Source organism: Erinaceus europaeus, chromosome 7 (assembly GCF_950295315.1).
Source record: "Erinaceus europaeus chromosome 7, mEriEur2.1, whole genome shotgun sequence".
NCBI classification, from domain to species: Eukaryota; Metazoa; Chordata; class Mammalia; order Eulipotyphla; family Erinaceidae; genus Erinaceus; species Erinaceus europaeus.
Genome location: NC_080168.1, coordinates 62,449,064 through 62,465,648, shown reverse-complemented (window position 1 = coordinate 62,465,648; position 16,585 = coordinate 62,449,064). Strand labels below are relative to the sequence as shown.

Sequence of the window (16,585 nt, the reverse complement as noted above, 5' to 3'; positions counted from 1 at the left end):
ACCACCACCCAGCCCTTGCCTCTTGGTTTCCTTTGCTCTAGAAAGCAGCCCTCTCTATAACCATGGCTTGGAATAGATTCTGATTATTAAAGTAAGCAGAGATCCCGTAAGCATCCCAGAGTCCATTGCTAGCACTCTGCAAGTGCCATCTGAGATTATAGGAGCGATTCAGTTCCTGAGATGCCCTCAGGAGAAACTGGGTGGGGAAGAGAATATTTCATCCAGCAAAGTAGTGCCCTGCCACAGAGGACTTCTAAAAGCAGCTTTCTTTCTTTTTTTTTTTTTTTTTTGCCTCCAGGGTTATCACCAAGACTGCACTACAAATCCATTGCTCCTGGAGACTATTTTTTTCCCTTTTGTTGCCCTTGTTTATCATTGTTGTTGTTATTATTATTGTTATTGCTGTCATTGTTGGATAGGACAGAGAGAAATGGAGAGAGGAAGGTAAGATGGGGAGAGAAAGATAGACACCTACAGACCTGCTTCACTTGTGAAGCGACCTCCCTGCAGGTGGGGAGCTGGGGGCTCAAACTGGGATCCTTAAACTAGTCCTTGCGCTTCACTCCATGTGCACTTAACCTGCTGCACTACCGCCTGACCCCTTCTTTCTCATTTTTATGGAACCTTATTTTTATGCAAATGACCGTTTGAAAAAAAGATAGATTTTTATGAGAGTTTCATAGAAGCTAGAGGGAAGGAGGGAGGGGTGGGGGAGAGAAATACAAGCGGGCCAAATCACGTCTGCTCTGATGTGTGTGGTTCTGGGGTTCAGCTGGGAACCCTGACATGCCAGTCCAGCTGTGGGCCACTCCTCTAGGCCACATGGGTACCAGCAATGGGGAGGGAGTTAAGAGCCATAGTGTCTGCAGGGGGATTCCAGCCTGCCCCAACACCGGCCCTTTTCTCTGACAGCACGCCAGCACCTTGGCTGACCTGGACAGTGGGAACATGGAGAAAATCATCCAGGATGAGAATGTCACTCTGTACGTGTGGGCGAACCTCAAGAAGAACCCCAGGTATCCCTTGGGGGATGCCGAGGGCCAGCGTCAGGGGCTCCCATGATGGCCACCCCACTGGGTCAGGGTCTCAGGCCTCCCCTAGGCCTGGGTGGGTTATTCAGCCTTGTCAGGCCCCACCCTTGTGGATGCTGTGCTCAGGAGGCTGGGGGAAGGCTTAGTATCAGGGCATGAAAAGGACAGAGGCAGCTGGGGAGAGAGACCACTTAAGGGCTCTGCAAAAAGCCTTTCATGCCTGGGGCCCTGAGGTCCCAGGTTCAATCCCCAGCACCACCAGCAGGCAGAGTAGAGGAGGGCTCTGGTTGCTATCACTCTCCATACATATATATATATATAATTAAATAATAAAAATATATTTTTTAAAAGGTCAGAGGTCACATATGCAGAACAAATGCCAGGTCTTTCCCTCCCCTCCCCACTCGCTTGTCAGAGTGTGGGGATGCTGGGCCCTCTTTCCACCTCAGTCAGGGAGTTAAATGTGATCCCTCTCTCCTGCTGGACTGTTGAGAGCAAGACTGGCTGGCTGCCTCTCGGAGGAGGCTGTCTTTGAGCAGCAGATAGCTTCATGCTCACCTGGCTCTACTGTGGTGACCTTCAACATCTCACCAGTTGAACTGGTATCACAGTGTCGGGGGAATGACCCAAATGGAGACGAGGTCTAGGCTCAGCTGGCAGATAAGACGATCAAATGACTGGGGAAACTAGGCTGTGTTTCTGATTGTTTATGGGAGGAATGAAATGTCTTCCAAATTCCATTAGACACAAAAGGTCTTCTTCTTTCCCCTCTTTCTATCTTTTATTTGATAGGACAGAGAAATTGAGAGGGGAGGAGGTAGGGAGAGAGAAAAAGAGAGAGACATCTGCAGCCCTGCTTCACTGCTTGTAAAGCATCTCCCCTGCAGGTGGGGACCTGGGCCTCAAACCCAGGTCCTATCCCATGGTCATGTGTGCACTCAACCAGGTGAGCCACTGCCCGGCCCCCTCCCTCACACTTTGTATGTGAGCCCTGTCAACGGCCCCACAGGCCTAAGCAGTGTTTGACCAGAGTCCTGGGGGCCACTGGTCTGGGACAGAACTCAGAGGGCGGGGAGGACGCAAGACAGGACACGACATGGAGTAGCAGGTCCTTGAAGGGACATGGGCTGGAGGGCAGTGGCTGGGGACAGGCAGAATGAGGTGGCAGCAGCCCTAGGTGCAGACCTGCAGAGGGTGAACCTGGCCAGGACTGAGAACCTGGTCAGAGGCTGCAGAGCTTGAGCCCCCTGGGGCCATACACTCATACAGGGACACACGTGTGACCCCCCCAACAGGTACAGGACCATCAAGTTCTCGGACACGCAGATCGGCTTTGAAATCCCCAGGGTGTTAGCCACCAGCGACATTGCACTGCGCCTCCTGCACACCTGCTATGACCATGTCTCCCCACTGCGCCCTGCACCAGCTGCCTCGCAGGAGAAGGCCCTGGAGGAGGAGCAGGACGTGGGGACAGCGGAGGCGGCCGGGCAGGCTCAGGAGGCCCTGGAAGAGGCACCTCAACTGCCCAACAATGCAGACACCAGCGAGACGAGAACCCAGGAAGCTGGTGACCCCCAAGAAGAAGCGGTAGGACCCCTCCAGCTGTCTAGCCCCACACATACACCATGTGCGGCAGTGCCGGGGGGCGCTGGATGTGTTCTCAGGAAGTTCTCTATGCATTTAGGGCAGAGGTGGAAATGCAGAGAGAGACACCTGCCGACCTGCTTCACAGCTCAGGAAGCTCAGGGTGGGGTGGAGGGGGAAGTGAACCAGCATCCTCATGCACTGTCACATGAGCTTCTCTGGGTGCCCTTGATTATTCTCTATTATAAACTCTCAGGAGGCTTTCCAAGTAACTAGGTGTCCCCTGAAGGCCCCTCTGCTGCCAGCAGCTCAGTTTTGCTGGGTGTGTACTGTTAAGCACTTCTTACTGGTCCCTCGCCTGGGGCTCAGCTGCTTGTCACATCATCCTAGACACAGGAAGTGCTCTAGGACAAATAGCCTGGGGGCCAGGCGGTGGCACACCTGGTTGAGCTCACATGTTACAGTGTGCAAGGACCTGGGTTCAAGTCTCCGGTCTCCACTTGCAGAAAGGAAACTTCCCAGGCAGTCAAGTGGTGTTTCAGGTCTCTCTCTCTCTCTTCCTCTTCCTCTATATTTTCCCCTTCTCTCTCAAGTTCTCTGTCTACATTCAAATTAATGTTTAAAAATACTTAAAAAAAAAAAAACCCTAAGGGAGTCGGGTGGTGGCACACCCAGTTGACTCCTCTCACTCACCACCTGTAGGGGGCCACTGCATGAGCAGTGAAGCAGTGCTGCAAGTGTTTCTCTCCCTAAATATGGGAAAAGTATATAAATAACTGTAAACCCCATCGATTTGATCTGGGGCCCATATTCATCGCAGGAGCCTATGTAACTTTTGCATCCCTGCATGGCTAGGAACATTTTAGGCTACACTAATTTCAGGACCTAACTTCCTCGAGTGGTAGAGGATGTTGCCTAACCTCCCTTTGGAGAATGGAACATTATTTAACCATTGTTGATCCACATTGAGGGCAAGGTCCTATAGTGGCCCACAAAGGGGTCCATTATGTTGTTCCTGATGGTGGAGAGAGGGATCTGTTAGAGGTCTAGGTCCATCATGTGTGGGGATCCCAAGACTCCCTGACTAGGGTCCCGGGTAATGGGGCGGCCTGGTAGTGACCAAAGAGTCATCATTAAAGTATGCCAGTTTCTTGCCCTTATTCAGCTTTTGTGGTCCTTACTTTGACAAGATTAGCTTTGGAGTGACTGAGGGAAGTGAAATAGGAAGTAAGTGAGGAGGATATCTAGGTCTAAGTAGAAACTATTTGATTAGGTACTTTATGATGTCTTTTTTAGGTCTTTCTACTTGCTTGCTCCATTTATTGACTCACTGCAAACTGTTGTGCACTTTTGCTTTAAGGCATGTTTTCCCCTAACTTATGGTTACATGTACATATGCCCTATCTCATGGGCCCTGGCCTACATCTAGATTTTGAGGCTTTGTTAGGAGGTGCACCATTCAAAATGGAATTGAGAAGTCCTATAAGCTAGGAAAGGTCTCACCAGAGTATTTAAGCTGGTGGGTGGGTTGACATTCCACGCCTGTTGTCTCTGGACACAGTGCAAAGTGAAACAAGCCGAGGTGGTGCTGGTTGCATTGCTTAGGTCTGTCTACCTACAGGTTTTTCAAATTGATCTTTTACTTAAAAATAAATAAATAAAAGCCAGCTCTTTGTTTCAATTCTTTTAATTTTAGTTTCCATTTCACGTATATCCCACCTGCTAAATCACTCTGGCCAGATGCTGTCTAGGGCCATGTGTGGATTACTACTCCTCTCTCTGGATATTGCATGCACTGATGAAGAAAGTGAGGTGTTGAAGTCCCCTACAATTGTGGTGTTGCTGTCTGCCCCTTCAGGGCTGTTAGTGTATTTACTTTGTGTACTGAGGTGTTCCTTTGTTGGGTGCATGCCTATTTCCAGATGTGACATTCTTCCTGGATCAACCCTGTTGTTATTCAGTGACCTTCCTTTTCCTATTCCAGCCTTTGTCTAAAAATCCCTATGTCTTCTGTAAGTGTAGATATTCATCCCTCCTTTTGGCTTCCCTTTGTGGGGAATACATTTTTTTCCATCTTTGGATCTATATGGCCCTTCCATCTGCAGTGAGTCAATTGTTGGAAGTTTATAAATGGGTCTTGCTTTGTCTTGTCTTGTTTTTATCCGTGTGGCTTTACTTTGGTAGCTCTTGGTTGGACAGCTTAGTCAATTTGTATTTAAAGTGATCATTGAACTGTATACTTGCTATATCTTGTTTTCTCTGGCTTTTTTTTTTTTTTTTTTTTTGCCTCTAGGGTTATCACTGGGGCTCAGTGCCTGCACGAAGAATCCACTGCTCCTGGAGGCTATTTTTCCCCCTTTTGTTGCCCTTGTTATTTACTGTTGTTGTTATTATTGTTATTGCTGCTGTTGTTGTTGGATAGGACAGAGAACTTAAGAGAGGAGGGGAGACAGAGGAAAGACACCTGCAGACCTGCTTCACTGCTTGCAAAGCGACCCCCTGCAGGTGGGGAGCCAGGGGTTCGAATCAGGATCCTTATGCCAATGCTTGTGCTTGGAGCCATGTGCATTTAACCCTCTGCGCTACCGCCCCACCCCTGTTTTTTATAACTCCATGGTATCTTTATTTTGCTATTCCTTTGTGGTTTGGTGGTTTTCTGCCTAGATCCCTTTTCCTTTGTGTATTGTCTGCTGTGGGGTTTTGTCTTGTGCTTTACTGTGAGGCTTACATACAGCACCGTGTATGGTAGTAATCCATTATTTCTTAAGATCACTTGGAGTTTCTGAAGACATCACTCTCTTTATAACTTTCAAAGTTTGGGGTTCACTGCCTGTGTTGTAATTTGAGACTGGCATAGTTCAATATAAATGTGACATCTCTTATAATCCTCTGGATTTGGAAGCAAATTGCTATGCACATGTTAGAATAATCATATAGGGACTTAAGACTGAGAATAGCTATACTGTTTTTGGTGTGTGTGTGCTGTCAGAGATAACTGTGTGTTAGCACTTTGTTGTTCAGCTGAATGTCTTAGAAGATGGCCCACATTCTGTTCTTTTCCTCTGGTCTATTAAGCTACTTGACACTAGAGGGCTCTTAACACCACACTGTGCTTCATTTATATGTGTGCTAACACAGTAAGACTGTGTTGGGGGGCCACTTTTTTCAATTGATAAATCCTACAGATTTTCTAGAAACACGCATTGATGAAGCATGTTTTTAAAAAAATAAAGTGATCATTACCTTCAGGAATATTTGGGTGATCTGAGGAATATGCATTTTTTTTTAAACCTCCAGGGTTACCACTGGGGGTTCGGTGCCTGCACTACGAATCCACTGCTCCTGGAAGCCGTTTTTCCCATTTTGTTGCCCTTGTTGATATTGTTATTGTTCTTACTGCTGTCATTGTTGGATATGACAGAGAAATCGAGAAAGGAGGGGGGAAGATGGGGAGAGATAGATGCCTGCAGACCTGCTTCACTGCTTGTGAAGTGACCCCCCCCCCCCACCTTGGCAGGTGGTTGAGCCAGCGGCTCGAACTGGGATCCTTATGCTGGTCCTTGTGCTTGGCACCATGTGCGCTTAACCCACTGTGCTACTGCCCAGCCCCCGGTATATGCATCTTTGAGATATATTTATTTTTTCTTTCTTGAGGAGGATTGTTTACTGTCAACAACAAAATACGGTAGTTGGTACATGTGTAACGTTTCTTGTGTTTCCACATAACAATCTAACTTCCTCTAGGTCTTCCTCTGTCATCATGTTCCAGGACTTGAGCACCACCGCCCCCCTCAAATCCCAATCCCAGCCCAGAGTCCTTTACTTTGGTGCAATACACCAACTCCAATCCAAGTTTTGTTTTGTGTTTTCCCATCTGTTCTCATTTTTCAACTTCTGTGCATCTTTCGAGTGAGAGCATCCCATGTTCATCCTTTTGTTTCTGACTTACCTCACTTAATATGATTCCTTCAAGCTCCATCAAAGATGGGGTGAAGAAGGTGAATTCATCATTTTACTAGCTGAGTGGTATTCCATTGTGTATATAGACCACAACTTGCCCAACCACTCGTGTTGTTGGACACCTGGGTTGCTTCCAGGTTTTGTCTATTACAAATTGTGCTGCTGTGAGCATAGGTGTACACAGATCATTTTGGATGGGTTTGCTTGGTTCCTTAGGATATATCCCCAGGAGAGGAATTACAGGATCATAGGGCAGGTCCACTTCTAGCCTTCTGAGAGTTCTCCAGACTGCTCTCCACAGGGGTTGGACCCACTGATATTAACACCAGCAGTGCAGGAGAGATCCTTTGCCCCCACAACCCCTCCAGCATTTGTTGCTGCTACCTTTCCTGATGTATGATATTCTCACAGGAGTGAAGTGGTATCTCGTTGTCTTTATTTGCGTTTCTCTGACAATGACTTGGAATATTTTTTTTATGTCTGTTGGCCTTTTGGATCTCTTCTGTGGTAAATATTATGTCCATGTCCTCTCTCCAATTTTGGATGGGGTCATTTGTTTTCTTGTTGCTGAGTTTGGTGAGCTCTTTATATATTTTGGTGATTAGCCTCTTGTCTGATGTTTGGCATGTGAAGATCTTCTCCCACTCTGAGGGGTCTCTTTGGGTGGTGGGTTCTTCGGCTGTGCAGAAGCTTTTCAATTTGATGTAGTCCCACTGACTTTTTTTGTTTTGGTCTTCCTTGCAATTGGATTCATAGCATTGAAGATACCTTTAAAATTTAGATGGAAAAGAATTCTGCCAATATTTTCCTCTAAGTATTTGGTAGTTTCTGACCTAATATCCATGTCCTTGATCCACTTGGAATTTACTTTTGTGTTTGATGAAATATAGTGGTTCAGTTTCATTCTTCTGCATGTTTCAACCCAATTTTTCCTACACCATCTGTTGAAGAGACTCATCTTTCCCCCATTTAATAATCTGGGCACCTTTGTCAAAGATTAGATGTCCATAGGTATGGGGGCTTAATTCTGGGCTCTCAGTTCTATTCCACTGGTCACTGTATCTGTTTGTTTCAGTGTCAAGCAGTTTTGATTACAGTGTTCCTGTAATACAATTTGAGATCTGGGAGTGTGATGCTTCCAGTTCTGTTTGTCCTTAAAATTGTGTGTGGCAATTCTAGGTAGTTTCTGTTTCCAGATAAAATTTGTAGTTTTTGTTCTATTCTCCTAAAAAAAAAAAAAATTAGATGGGACCTTGGGGATTGCATTAAGTTTATATATGGTTCTCCATAGAATATTCATTTTGATCATTCTTCCAACCCATGAACATGGAGTATCTTTCTACTTCTTTGTGTTTATTTCTACTTCCTTGAATAGTGACTTATAATTGTCAGCATAAAAGTCTTTCACTTCTTTTCTTAGGTTTATTGTTTTTATTACTTTGTTTTTGTTGCTATAGTAAAAGGAATTGATTTCTGGATTTCTTTTTCCAACTTAATGTTTGCATGGAGGAATGCCACTGACGTTTGTATGTTAATTTTGTAGCCTGACATCTTACTATATTGCCTGATAATTTCCAAAAGTTTCCTGCTGTATTCTTTAGGTTTTTCTATGCATACTGTCATGTCATCCGCAAGTAGGGAGAGTTTGACTTCTTCTCTTCCAGTCTGTATCCCTTCAATTCCTTGCTCTTGCCTGACTGCTATGGCAAGAACTTCTAACGCTATGTTGAACAGTAATGGTGATAGTGGGCAGCCCTGTCTTGTACCTAATCTAAGGGGAAATGCTTACAGTTTTTCACCACTGAGTATGATGTTGGCTGTAGGCTTGCTCTGTATGGACTCCACTATCTTGAGGAATTTTCCACCTATTCCCATTTTTTGTAGCCTTTTGCTCATAAAGCGATGTTGGATTTTGTCAAGGTTTTCTCTGTGTCTATTGATATGTGGTTTTTGGTCTTGCATTTACTACCCTCTCCAGAGAACCCCAGGTTGTAAGCTGCTTCTTCTTGGAGCTCAGGCTAGGTGTTGTCTTCAAGTCATCATCTTGGCTCTGCCATGGTCTTGCATTTACTGATGTGGTGGATCACATTAATTGACTTACGTATATTAAACCAACCTTGTATCCCTGGGATAAATCCCACTTGGTCATGATGAACAATCTTTTTAATTTATTGCTGTATTCTCTTGGCTAGAGTTTTGTTCAATGTTTTAGCATCTATGTTTATCAGAGATAAAGGTCTGTAGTTTTCTTTTATGTCTGTTGTATCCCTGTCTGCTTTTGATATTGGTGGTGATGGCTTCATAGAAGCTGTAAGGGAAGGGAGTATTCCTGTGTCCTCAATTTTTTTGGAAGGGTTTTAAAAGTAGAGGGATTGGGGGCCAGGCAGTAACAGAGTGGGTTAGACGCACATGGCGTAAAGCACAAGGGCTGTTGTTTGAGTCCCAGTTCGAGCCCCCGGCTCCCCATCTACAGGGGAGTCGCTTCACAGGCGGTGAAGCAGGTCTGTAGGTTTCTTTCTCTCGCCCTCTGTCTTCCCCTCTTCTCTCAGTTTCTCTCTGTCCTATCCAACAACAAAGACAGCAATAATAACAATAGTAACAATAATTATAAGGACAATAAAAGGGAAAAAATGGTTTCCAGGAGCAGTGGATTCATAGTGCAGGCACTGAGTCCCAGTGATAACCCTGGAGGCAAAAAAAAAAAAAAATGGAGGGATTAACTCTTCCTTGAAGGTTTTGTAGAATTCATTTGTAAAACCGTTTGGTCTGGGACTTTTATTCTTGGGATGGTTTTTGATAACTTGCAATTTTGTTGGCTGAGATTGGCCTGTTCATATTTTCTAGTTGCTCTTTATTTAATTTTGGAAGTTTGTAGGTGTCTAGGAACTCATCCATTTCTTCCAGGTTCTCTAGCTTTTAATTGTTGATATATCTATATATTTTTTTCACACTTAACACCATCAATTTAATGTAAACACCAGCAGGAAGGAATACGAGGTTCAGCAAATAAAACTATAGAACAAATGCCCAGTTACACTTGAATTTCAGATAAATAACTTGAACATGTTGCCTAGATGTTGCCTGGGAATCTGTATTTTCAGATCATCCAAACTGCAGTGAGGACCATGGGGTGAACCCCTGCAGTGCCAGGTGAGATGACTATGATGCCTCCACAGAGCAGGATGGTGACCAGCCAACTCTGAGGTTTAAAATAAACCCAGATTATGGGGGTCGGGTGGTAGCGCAGCAGGTTAAGCGCACGTGGCACAAAGTGCAAGGACTGGCTTAAGGATCCCAGTTCGAGCCCTTGGCTTCCCACCTGCAGGGTGTTGTTGTGTGCCATGGAGAAGAGAGAGAGGAGGTCCGGAGCAAAGAGGGAACACAAATCTTTATTTGCGCTGGCACCTCAGAGTTAGGTACTAGAGAAACAGGTTGGGCCACGTGGAGGTAGCGAAAATGGCCACCTCACACAGTAACCTTTCCTGCTTCTGAACACTGAAGTGAAGCGCTGACAAGAGAGCGAGGTGCGGAAGAAGAAGGGCTTTTATAGGAGCAGCTTTCGCAATAATGGGAAGGGGGAGGAGTAACCATAGCACTCCAGGATAGGATAATAACTCTTGTGAGAATGGGAGCGGGGAGGAGTAACCAAAGCACTCCAAATATCGTGGGGAAATAGACAATTCCCTGAGGGCACAACATGGCGGAACAGGCACTCCGAGAATCTCGTGGGAACTAGCAGTAGCCTGAGGGGACAACATGGCAGATGTGACTGCATCTGCACAATTTCCCAGCAGCAGGGGAGTCGCTTCACAGGTGGTGAAGCAGGTCTGCAGGTGTCTATCTCTCCCCCTCTCTGTCTTACCCTCCTCTCTCCATTTCTCACCCTCCTCTCTCCATTTCTCTCTGTCCTATCCAACAACGAATGACATCAACAACAATAACCACAACAAGGCTACAACAACAAGGGCAACAAAAGGGGGAAAAATGGGCTCCAGGAGCAGTGGTTTCATGATGCATGCACTGAGCCCCAGAAATAACCCTGGAGGCAAAATAAATAAATAAATAAATAAACCCAGATTACACAGAGGCATGATTAATAAGGCAGTGCCACACTCTGACCAGAAATAACCCCTGTGTCCTAGAAGTGGCCATTGGACCCTGACAGCATCTCTGATCCAAACTGGTCAGGGAGCAGTTTGCAAAGCCCACAGCCCCAGTGCTGCATCTCCACGTGGGGTAATTAAATACAGCTACTTATATTTTTAAGGCAGAATGTTGCTCTGACTTCCAAAATGAAAGCTGTTTTTGAATAGTGATTTAATATTGATAAGATTTTAAGATAACGGGGGTACAATTCCATACAGTCCCTACCATCAGAGTTCCATGTCCCAATTCTTCCACTAGACATTTCCCTGTTCTTTATCCCTCTGGGAAGATGGACCAAAATTCTTTATGGGTTGCAGAAGGTAGAAGTTCTGGCTTCTGTAAGTGCCTCTCCACTGGATATAGATGTTGGCAGGTGAATCCATACCCCCAACTTGTTTCTGTCTTTCCCTAATGGGGCAGGGCTCTGGGGAGGTGGGGTTCCAGGACACATTGGTGAGGTCGTCTGCCAGGAAAGTCAGGTTGGCATCATGGTTGCATCTGCAACTTGGTGGCTGAAAGCACTAAGATATAAAGCAGAACAAATTGTTTAATAATCAGGAAACTAAAGGTAAGAATAGAGCTGATGACCTTTGGGGCCTTCATGTTGGAAGGAGCTAGGAAGTCTATTTTAGGTATATTCCAAGGGGCCCATGACTACTAATTTTTGCTTGAGCCTGACAACTAACATGCAGGTGGACTAAAAGTATTGTCTGGAGAGATGTGTCAGAGTTGAGAATAGGACTAGAACGCTGGATTAGGGCAGAGAGTAGCTCCCTAATATGTTGGTATGCTTCTAAAAACCCCTTCTGTTTCATTAGTTTAATCCTCCCTGCTTAACACTTTCTATTTACATAACCACTTCATTCTGTTTACATAACTGCTGTTAACAAGCACCACCTTCCCTCCAGGGCATTGGTGGTTCAGTGGTAGAATTCTTGCCTGCTCCGCCCCCTCTCCTTGTCATACCCTAATTTTCACCAGTCACTTTTCTCTCCACCCTCTCTGCGTCGCATCCTGTTCCCACCCTACTGGGCTAGTATATTTATAAGGCCAAGATAGTTTGTAGTTGAGTTTAGCTTAGCTTGGTATAGATTGCGCTGTGTCCTGCATGAATAAAGAGATACTGTGTACAACCCAGCCATGAGTCCTGGGTCGTCTGTTACCCACCCGTGAAGCCAGCCCGGCGAAAACAACATAACAAGGGGCCCATGACTACTAATTTTTGCTTGAGCCTGACAACTAACATGCAGGTGGACTAAAAGTATTGTCTGGGGAGATGTGTCAGAGTTGATAATAGGACTAGAAAGCTGGATTAGGGCAGAGAGTAGCTCCCTAATATAGGAAAAGTATATAAATACTATTAACTGTAAACCCCATCAATATGACCTAGGGCCCACACCTATTCATATTTAGCACAGGAGTCTGTGTGACCTCTGCATCCCTATTGGTCTGAGCTCACAGTCCATGGTCACAGCTAGGAACATTCTAGGCTGCACTCATATCAGGACTAGTCTTCCTCGAGTGGCAGAGTATGTTAACCCATCCTTTCTTTGGATAGTGGGGCAGTTTCTACCATTGTTGTTCTACATTTAAGGCAAGGTCCTATAGGGGCCCACAGGAGGGTTTGTGATGCTGTTACTGATGGAGATGAGCAGTGATGGTAGAGAGAAGAATCTGTTAAGAGGTCTAGGCCTATCATGTCTTTGTGGAAACCTCAGGACTCCTTAACTAGAGCTCCGGGTGATATGGTGGCCTGGTAGTAACCAAAAAAGACTCTGTTATTAGAGTCTGCCGATCTCTTGATCTCTTGTCCTTAGCCAGCTTTTGTCATCCTTAATCTGACAGGGTTAGAGTTGGAATGATTGAGGGAAGTGAAATAGGAAGTAGGTGAGGAGCGTATCTAAGCCTAAGTAGAAACACTTGATTAAGTACTTTATAGTGTCTTTTTAAAAATCTTTTTATATTTATTTATTTATTCCCTTTTGTTGTCCTTGTTTTTTTTTTGTAGTTATTATTGTTGTTATTGATGTCGTCATTGTTGAATAGGACAGAGAGAAATGGAGAGAGGAGGGAAAGACGGGGAGAGAAAGACAGACACCTGCAGACCTGCTTCACCGCCTGCAGGTGGGGAGCTGGGGGCTCAAACCGGGATTCTTAGGCCGGTCCTTGCGCTTTGTACTGCATGCACTTAACCCGCTGTGCTATCGCCCAACTCCCTTTTTAGACCTTTCTACTTGCTTGCTGTACTTACTGTCGCTGCAGACTATTGTGCACTTTTACTTTAAGGTATATATATTCTCCCAACTTATGGACACATGTACCCTATCTCATGGGCCTGGTCTGTATCTAGGTTCTGTAACTTTGTTAGGAGGGGCACCACCCAAAATGGAACTAAGGAGTCCTATGAGCTAGGAAAAGTCTCACCAGAGTAATGAAGCTGGAGGGTTGACATCCCATGCCTGGCATGTCTGGACACAGTCCACAGTGAAACATGTCCAGGTGGCACTGGTTGCGTTGATTTGGTTGACTGTTTATATGTCTATGTGTATATATATTAACCTGCTCAGCTCTGGTTTATGGTGGTGCTGGGAACTGAACATGGCACCTCAGAGCCTTAGGCATGAAGAGTCATTTTGTTTAACTCTCACTATATTCCCATCCTCATCTTTGAACTTTTTAAAGCTACTGCTAGCATAATCTTTTATTAAACACTAAACAGATCAACCCCTTAATACAAATGAGTATATAGTCTATTATTTACACGTGCATGTAGATTTATGTAAACATACAAGATCTAGTCAGCACCTTTATTTTATTTTATGTTTGCCTCCAGGGTTATCGCTGGGGCTCAGTGCCTGCACTACGAATCCACTGCTCCTGGAGGCTATTTTTTTCCTTTTGTTGCCCTTGTTATCATTTTTTATTGTTGTTATTGTTGTTGTTATTGTTGTTGTATAGGACAGAGATGTCAAGAGAGGAGGGGAAGACAGAAAGACAGGCACCTGCAGACCTGCTTCACCACCTGTGAAGCAACCTCCTGCACAGGTGCACTTTTAAAATCTACTTCACATAAATTACTATTCAGTTGAGTCAGAGTTTCACACCTTTGTGTGTGCAATTGAGCACACCCACCACCAGAGTCCTATGCTGTCACTCCAGAGCAACTCCCCTGCCACCTGCCTCCCCAGAACCACTAGCCACTATAGTTTCCAGAGTAAGAATCCATTTAGTTTTTCAGTCTTTTTTCAAATTTGGTCACTTTAGTTTCTATGCCATATATGAGTGAACCCAAGTAATAATTGTTTCACCTCTGCCTCACTGAACAGAATCACCTCCAGTTCTACCCATTTGGTCTTAAAATGCACACTTTGATTTTTTTTTTTTTTTAACAAGAGGACACTTACCTGACTAATAATCCCCCAGCTTCTGTGCCCAGTCATCTTCCCACTCCATGCCATAGGCACTGAAGTTAAGCTGCTGTGAACATTAGGTACAGACTCTGTCAGGTCAGTGTTTCCACATCCTCATAGGACCAGGGTTGCAGGGCTTTTTCCATTCTCATTTTTTTTTAAAGCCCCTCCTTGCCTTTTTCCTCAGAGGTGCGATAGTCTGTGTTTCCACTAACAATGCACCAGTATCCTTTCTCTATGTCTTCACCAGCACTTTCTCCGCAGGCTTTTCAGAATGCATGGATCTATTTATGAGAAAGGAGAAAGAGGGGGAGGGGTGGAAAGGAGAGCCAACCAGAGCGTGACTGTGGTGTGAGTCCTGCTTGAGATAGCGCTCATGACCTCATGCATGCACAGCTGCGCTGCACCCCGCACCCTCCCCGTGCTTCAGCCTTACTCACTCATGTGAGTTAGCAATAGTTACAAGATTCCACACCAAATCTACAACCAAAGTTCCATATCCCCACCCTCCCACCTCCCAAAGATAATCACTAGAGTTCTCACAAGTTTTCTTGCTTCTGTTTTGCTTGGTTTTTCTTTTTTCAAGTTCATGTGAATTAGCTCTCTAGATTCCACATATAAGTGAAACCACATCTGGTAGTTGTTTTTCATCTCTTTACTTATTTCACTAAGCATCATCAGTTCCATCCTTTTTGTTCCCCTTTTTTTTATTGTTGTAGTTGTTGTTGTCATCATTGTTGGATAGGACAGAGAGAAATGGAGAGAAGAGGGGAAGACAGAGAGAGATTGAGATACCTGCAGACCTGCTTCACCACCTGTGAAGCAACTCCCCTGCAGGTGGGGAGCTGGGGGCTCGAACTGGGATCCTCATACCGGTCCTTGTGCTTTGTGCCATGTGCGCTTAACCCGCTGCGCTACTGCCTGACTCCCACAATATCATATTTTTTTATTGCAGAGTAGTATTCCATGGAGTATATATCTCCTAACTTCAGTCATCTATGGATAGGCATGTAGGCTGCTTCCACTCTTTGGCTGTTATGTAGCTCTGAACATGGGGGTGTATATGTCCCTGCTACTTAGTGTTTGAGTGTCCAGTGGATAATGCCTAAGAGTGGTATTGCTGGGACACAAGGTAATTGCATTTTACTTGTCTAAGGACTGTCCATACAGTCTTCCAAAGGGGCTGCACCAGCTTGCATTCCCACCAGCAGTGGAGCAGAGTTCCCTTTTCACCACAGCCTCTCCAACACCTGTCATTTTCTGTTCAGGTGTAAGCTTGTATCTCATTTTTAACTTGCATTTCTCTAAGGACAAGTGAAGTGGAACATTTCTTCACATGCATTCCTTCTTATGTCTCTTTGGTGTGATTGCTCTGGTCAGGACTCCTGAAACTGTTGACCATTAATAGTAAGAGTGGACATCTTTGTCTTGTCTCAGATCTTAGAGGAAAAGCTCTCAGCTGGCAGAGGATGATGCCAGCTGTGTGTGCGCAGCATGACCTTTGCGCTGAGTCTTGTGTCTTCTGTTCCAAGTTTATGAAGGCTTTTTGCTGAAATGAGTGTTGGGTATTATTGATGGCCTTGCAGCATCCACTAATACAGTCATGTGGTTCTTATCTTCCTGTTTGTTGGTGATTTGTGTGTGAACAGACAAGCTTGCACCTCCAGGGTAAACCCCACTTGTCTTGGTGGATGTTTTCCTTGATGAATTGTTGGGCTCGAGTTGTCAGAGCTCGGTTGAGGGCTTTTCTGTCAGTGCTCATCAGGGACAGGTCATATCCTTTTACTGTTCAGTGAAAGCTGTTTTCTGTTGGCTTGTTTTGCTTTAGATGTCACAGTGACACTGCCTTGTGGAGTCTGTTTTAGACTGACTCTCCCCTTTCGATTTTTGGGAGAAATAAAATTGAGCAAGATAGTATTTTCTGTTTTGAAAGTTGTCTAAATTTCACTAGGTTTTGTTTTATTTACTTTTGATACTTAACTCATTTTGTACAGGAGAGGCCAAGGCACACCATTCAGCTCTGGCTCTCACTGTGCCAGGAATTGAACCTGTGGCTTCTCGGGCCTAATGCATACAAATCTGATGCTCTCACTGACTGAGCTCTTGCTGGTGCTGGGCTTTTAGGAGAGAAGAATGAGTGTGCTGAGGACTAGACCTGTGGTAGCAGGCACGCCAGCTGCTGCCTGACAGACTGATCTGCTCCTCTCCCCTCAGGGACATGTCTGACTGCTCTTGATTCTGCACATGTAGTCAGTCCACTCCAAGCAAGCTCCTCCTGGCTCATCTTGGGAGGTTGTGTAGTTCTAAGCTTGAGTCCCTTTCTCCTGGGTTCCCACTTCATTTGTATATAGACACTCATCATAGTCTCTTGTGAGAGTCTGCATGCATTTCTGTAGTGGCGGCTGTAATTTCTCTTCTTTGATGTCTGATTCTTTTCTGTTTGCTTATTTGTTT

The 16,585-nt window shown here is 45.1% G+C and overlaps 1 protein-coding gene across 5 annotated transcripts in view; it reads left to right on the top strand.

Moving 5' to 3' along the window:
* DNAI7 (dynein axonemal intermediate chain 7) overlaps positions 1 to 16,585 on the top strand; it is a 60,091-nt gene that overhangs the window by 23,023 nt on the left and 20,483 nt on the right. For all 5 annotated transcript variants that reach the window (XM_060194524.1, XM_060194525.1, XM_060194527.1 and 2 more), the window contains 2 exons: positions 913 to 1,016; positions 2,327 to 2,618. In XM_060194524.1, coding sequence (XP_060050507.1) covers positions 913 to 1,016; positions 2,327 to 2,618 — 396 coding nt within the window. The remainder of the gene's footprint in view (positions 1 to 912; positions 1,017 to 2,326; positions 2,619 to 16,585) is intronic.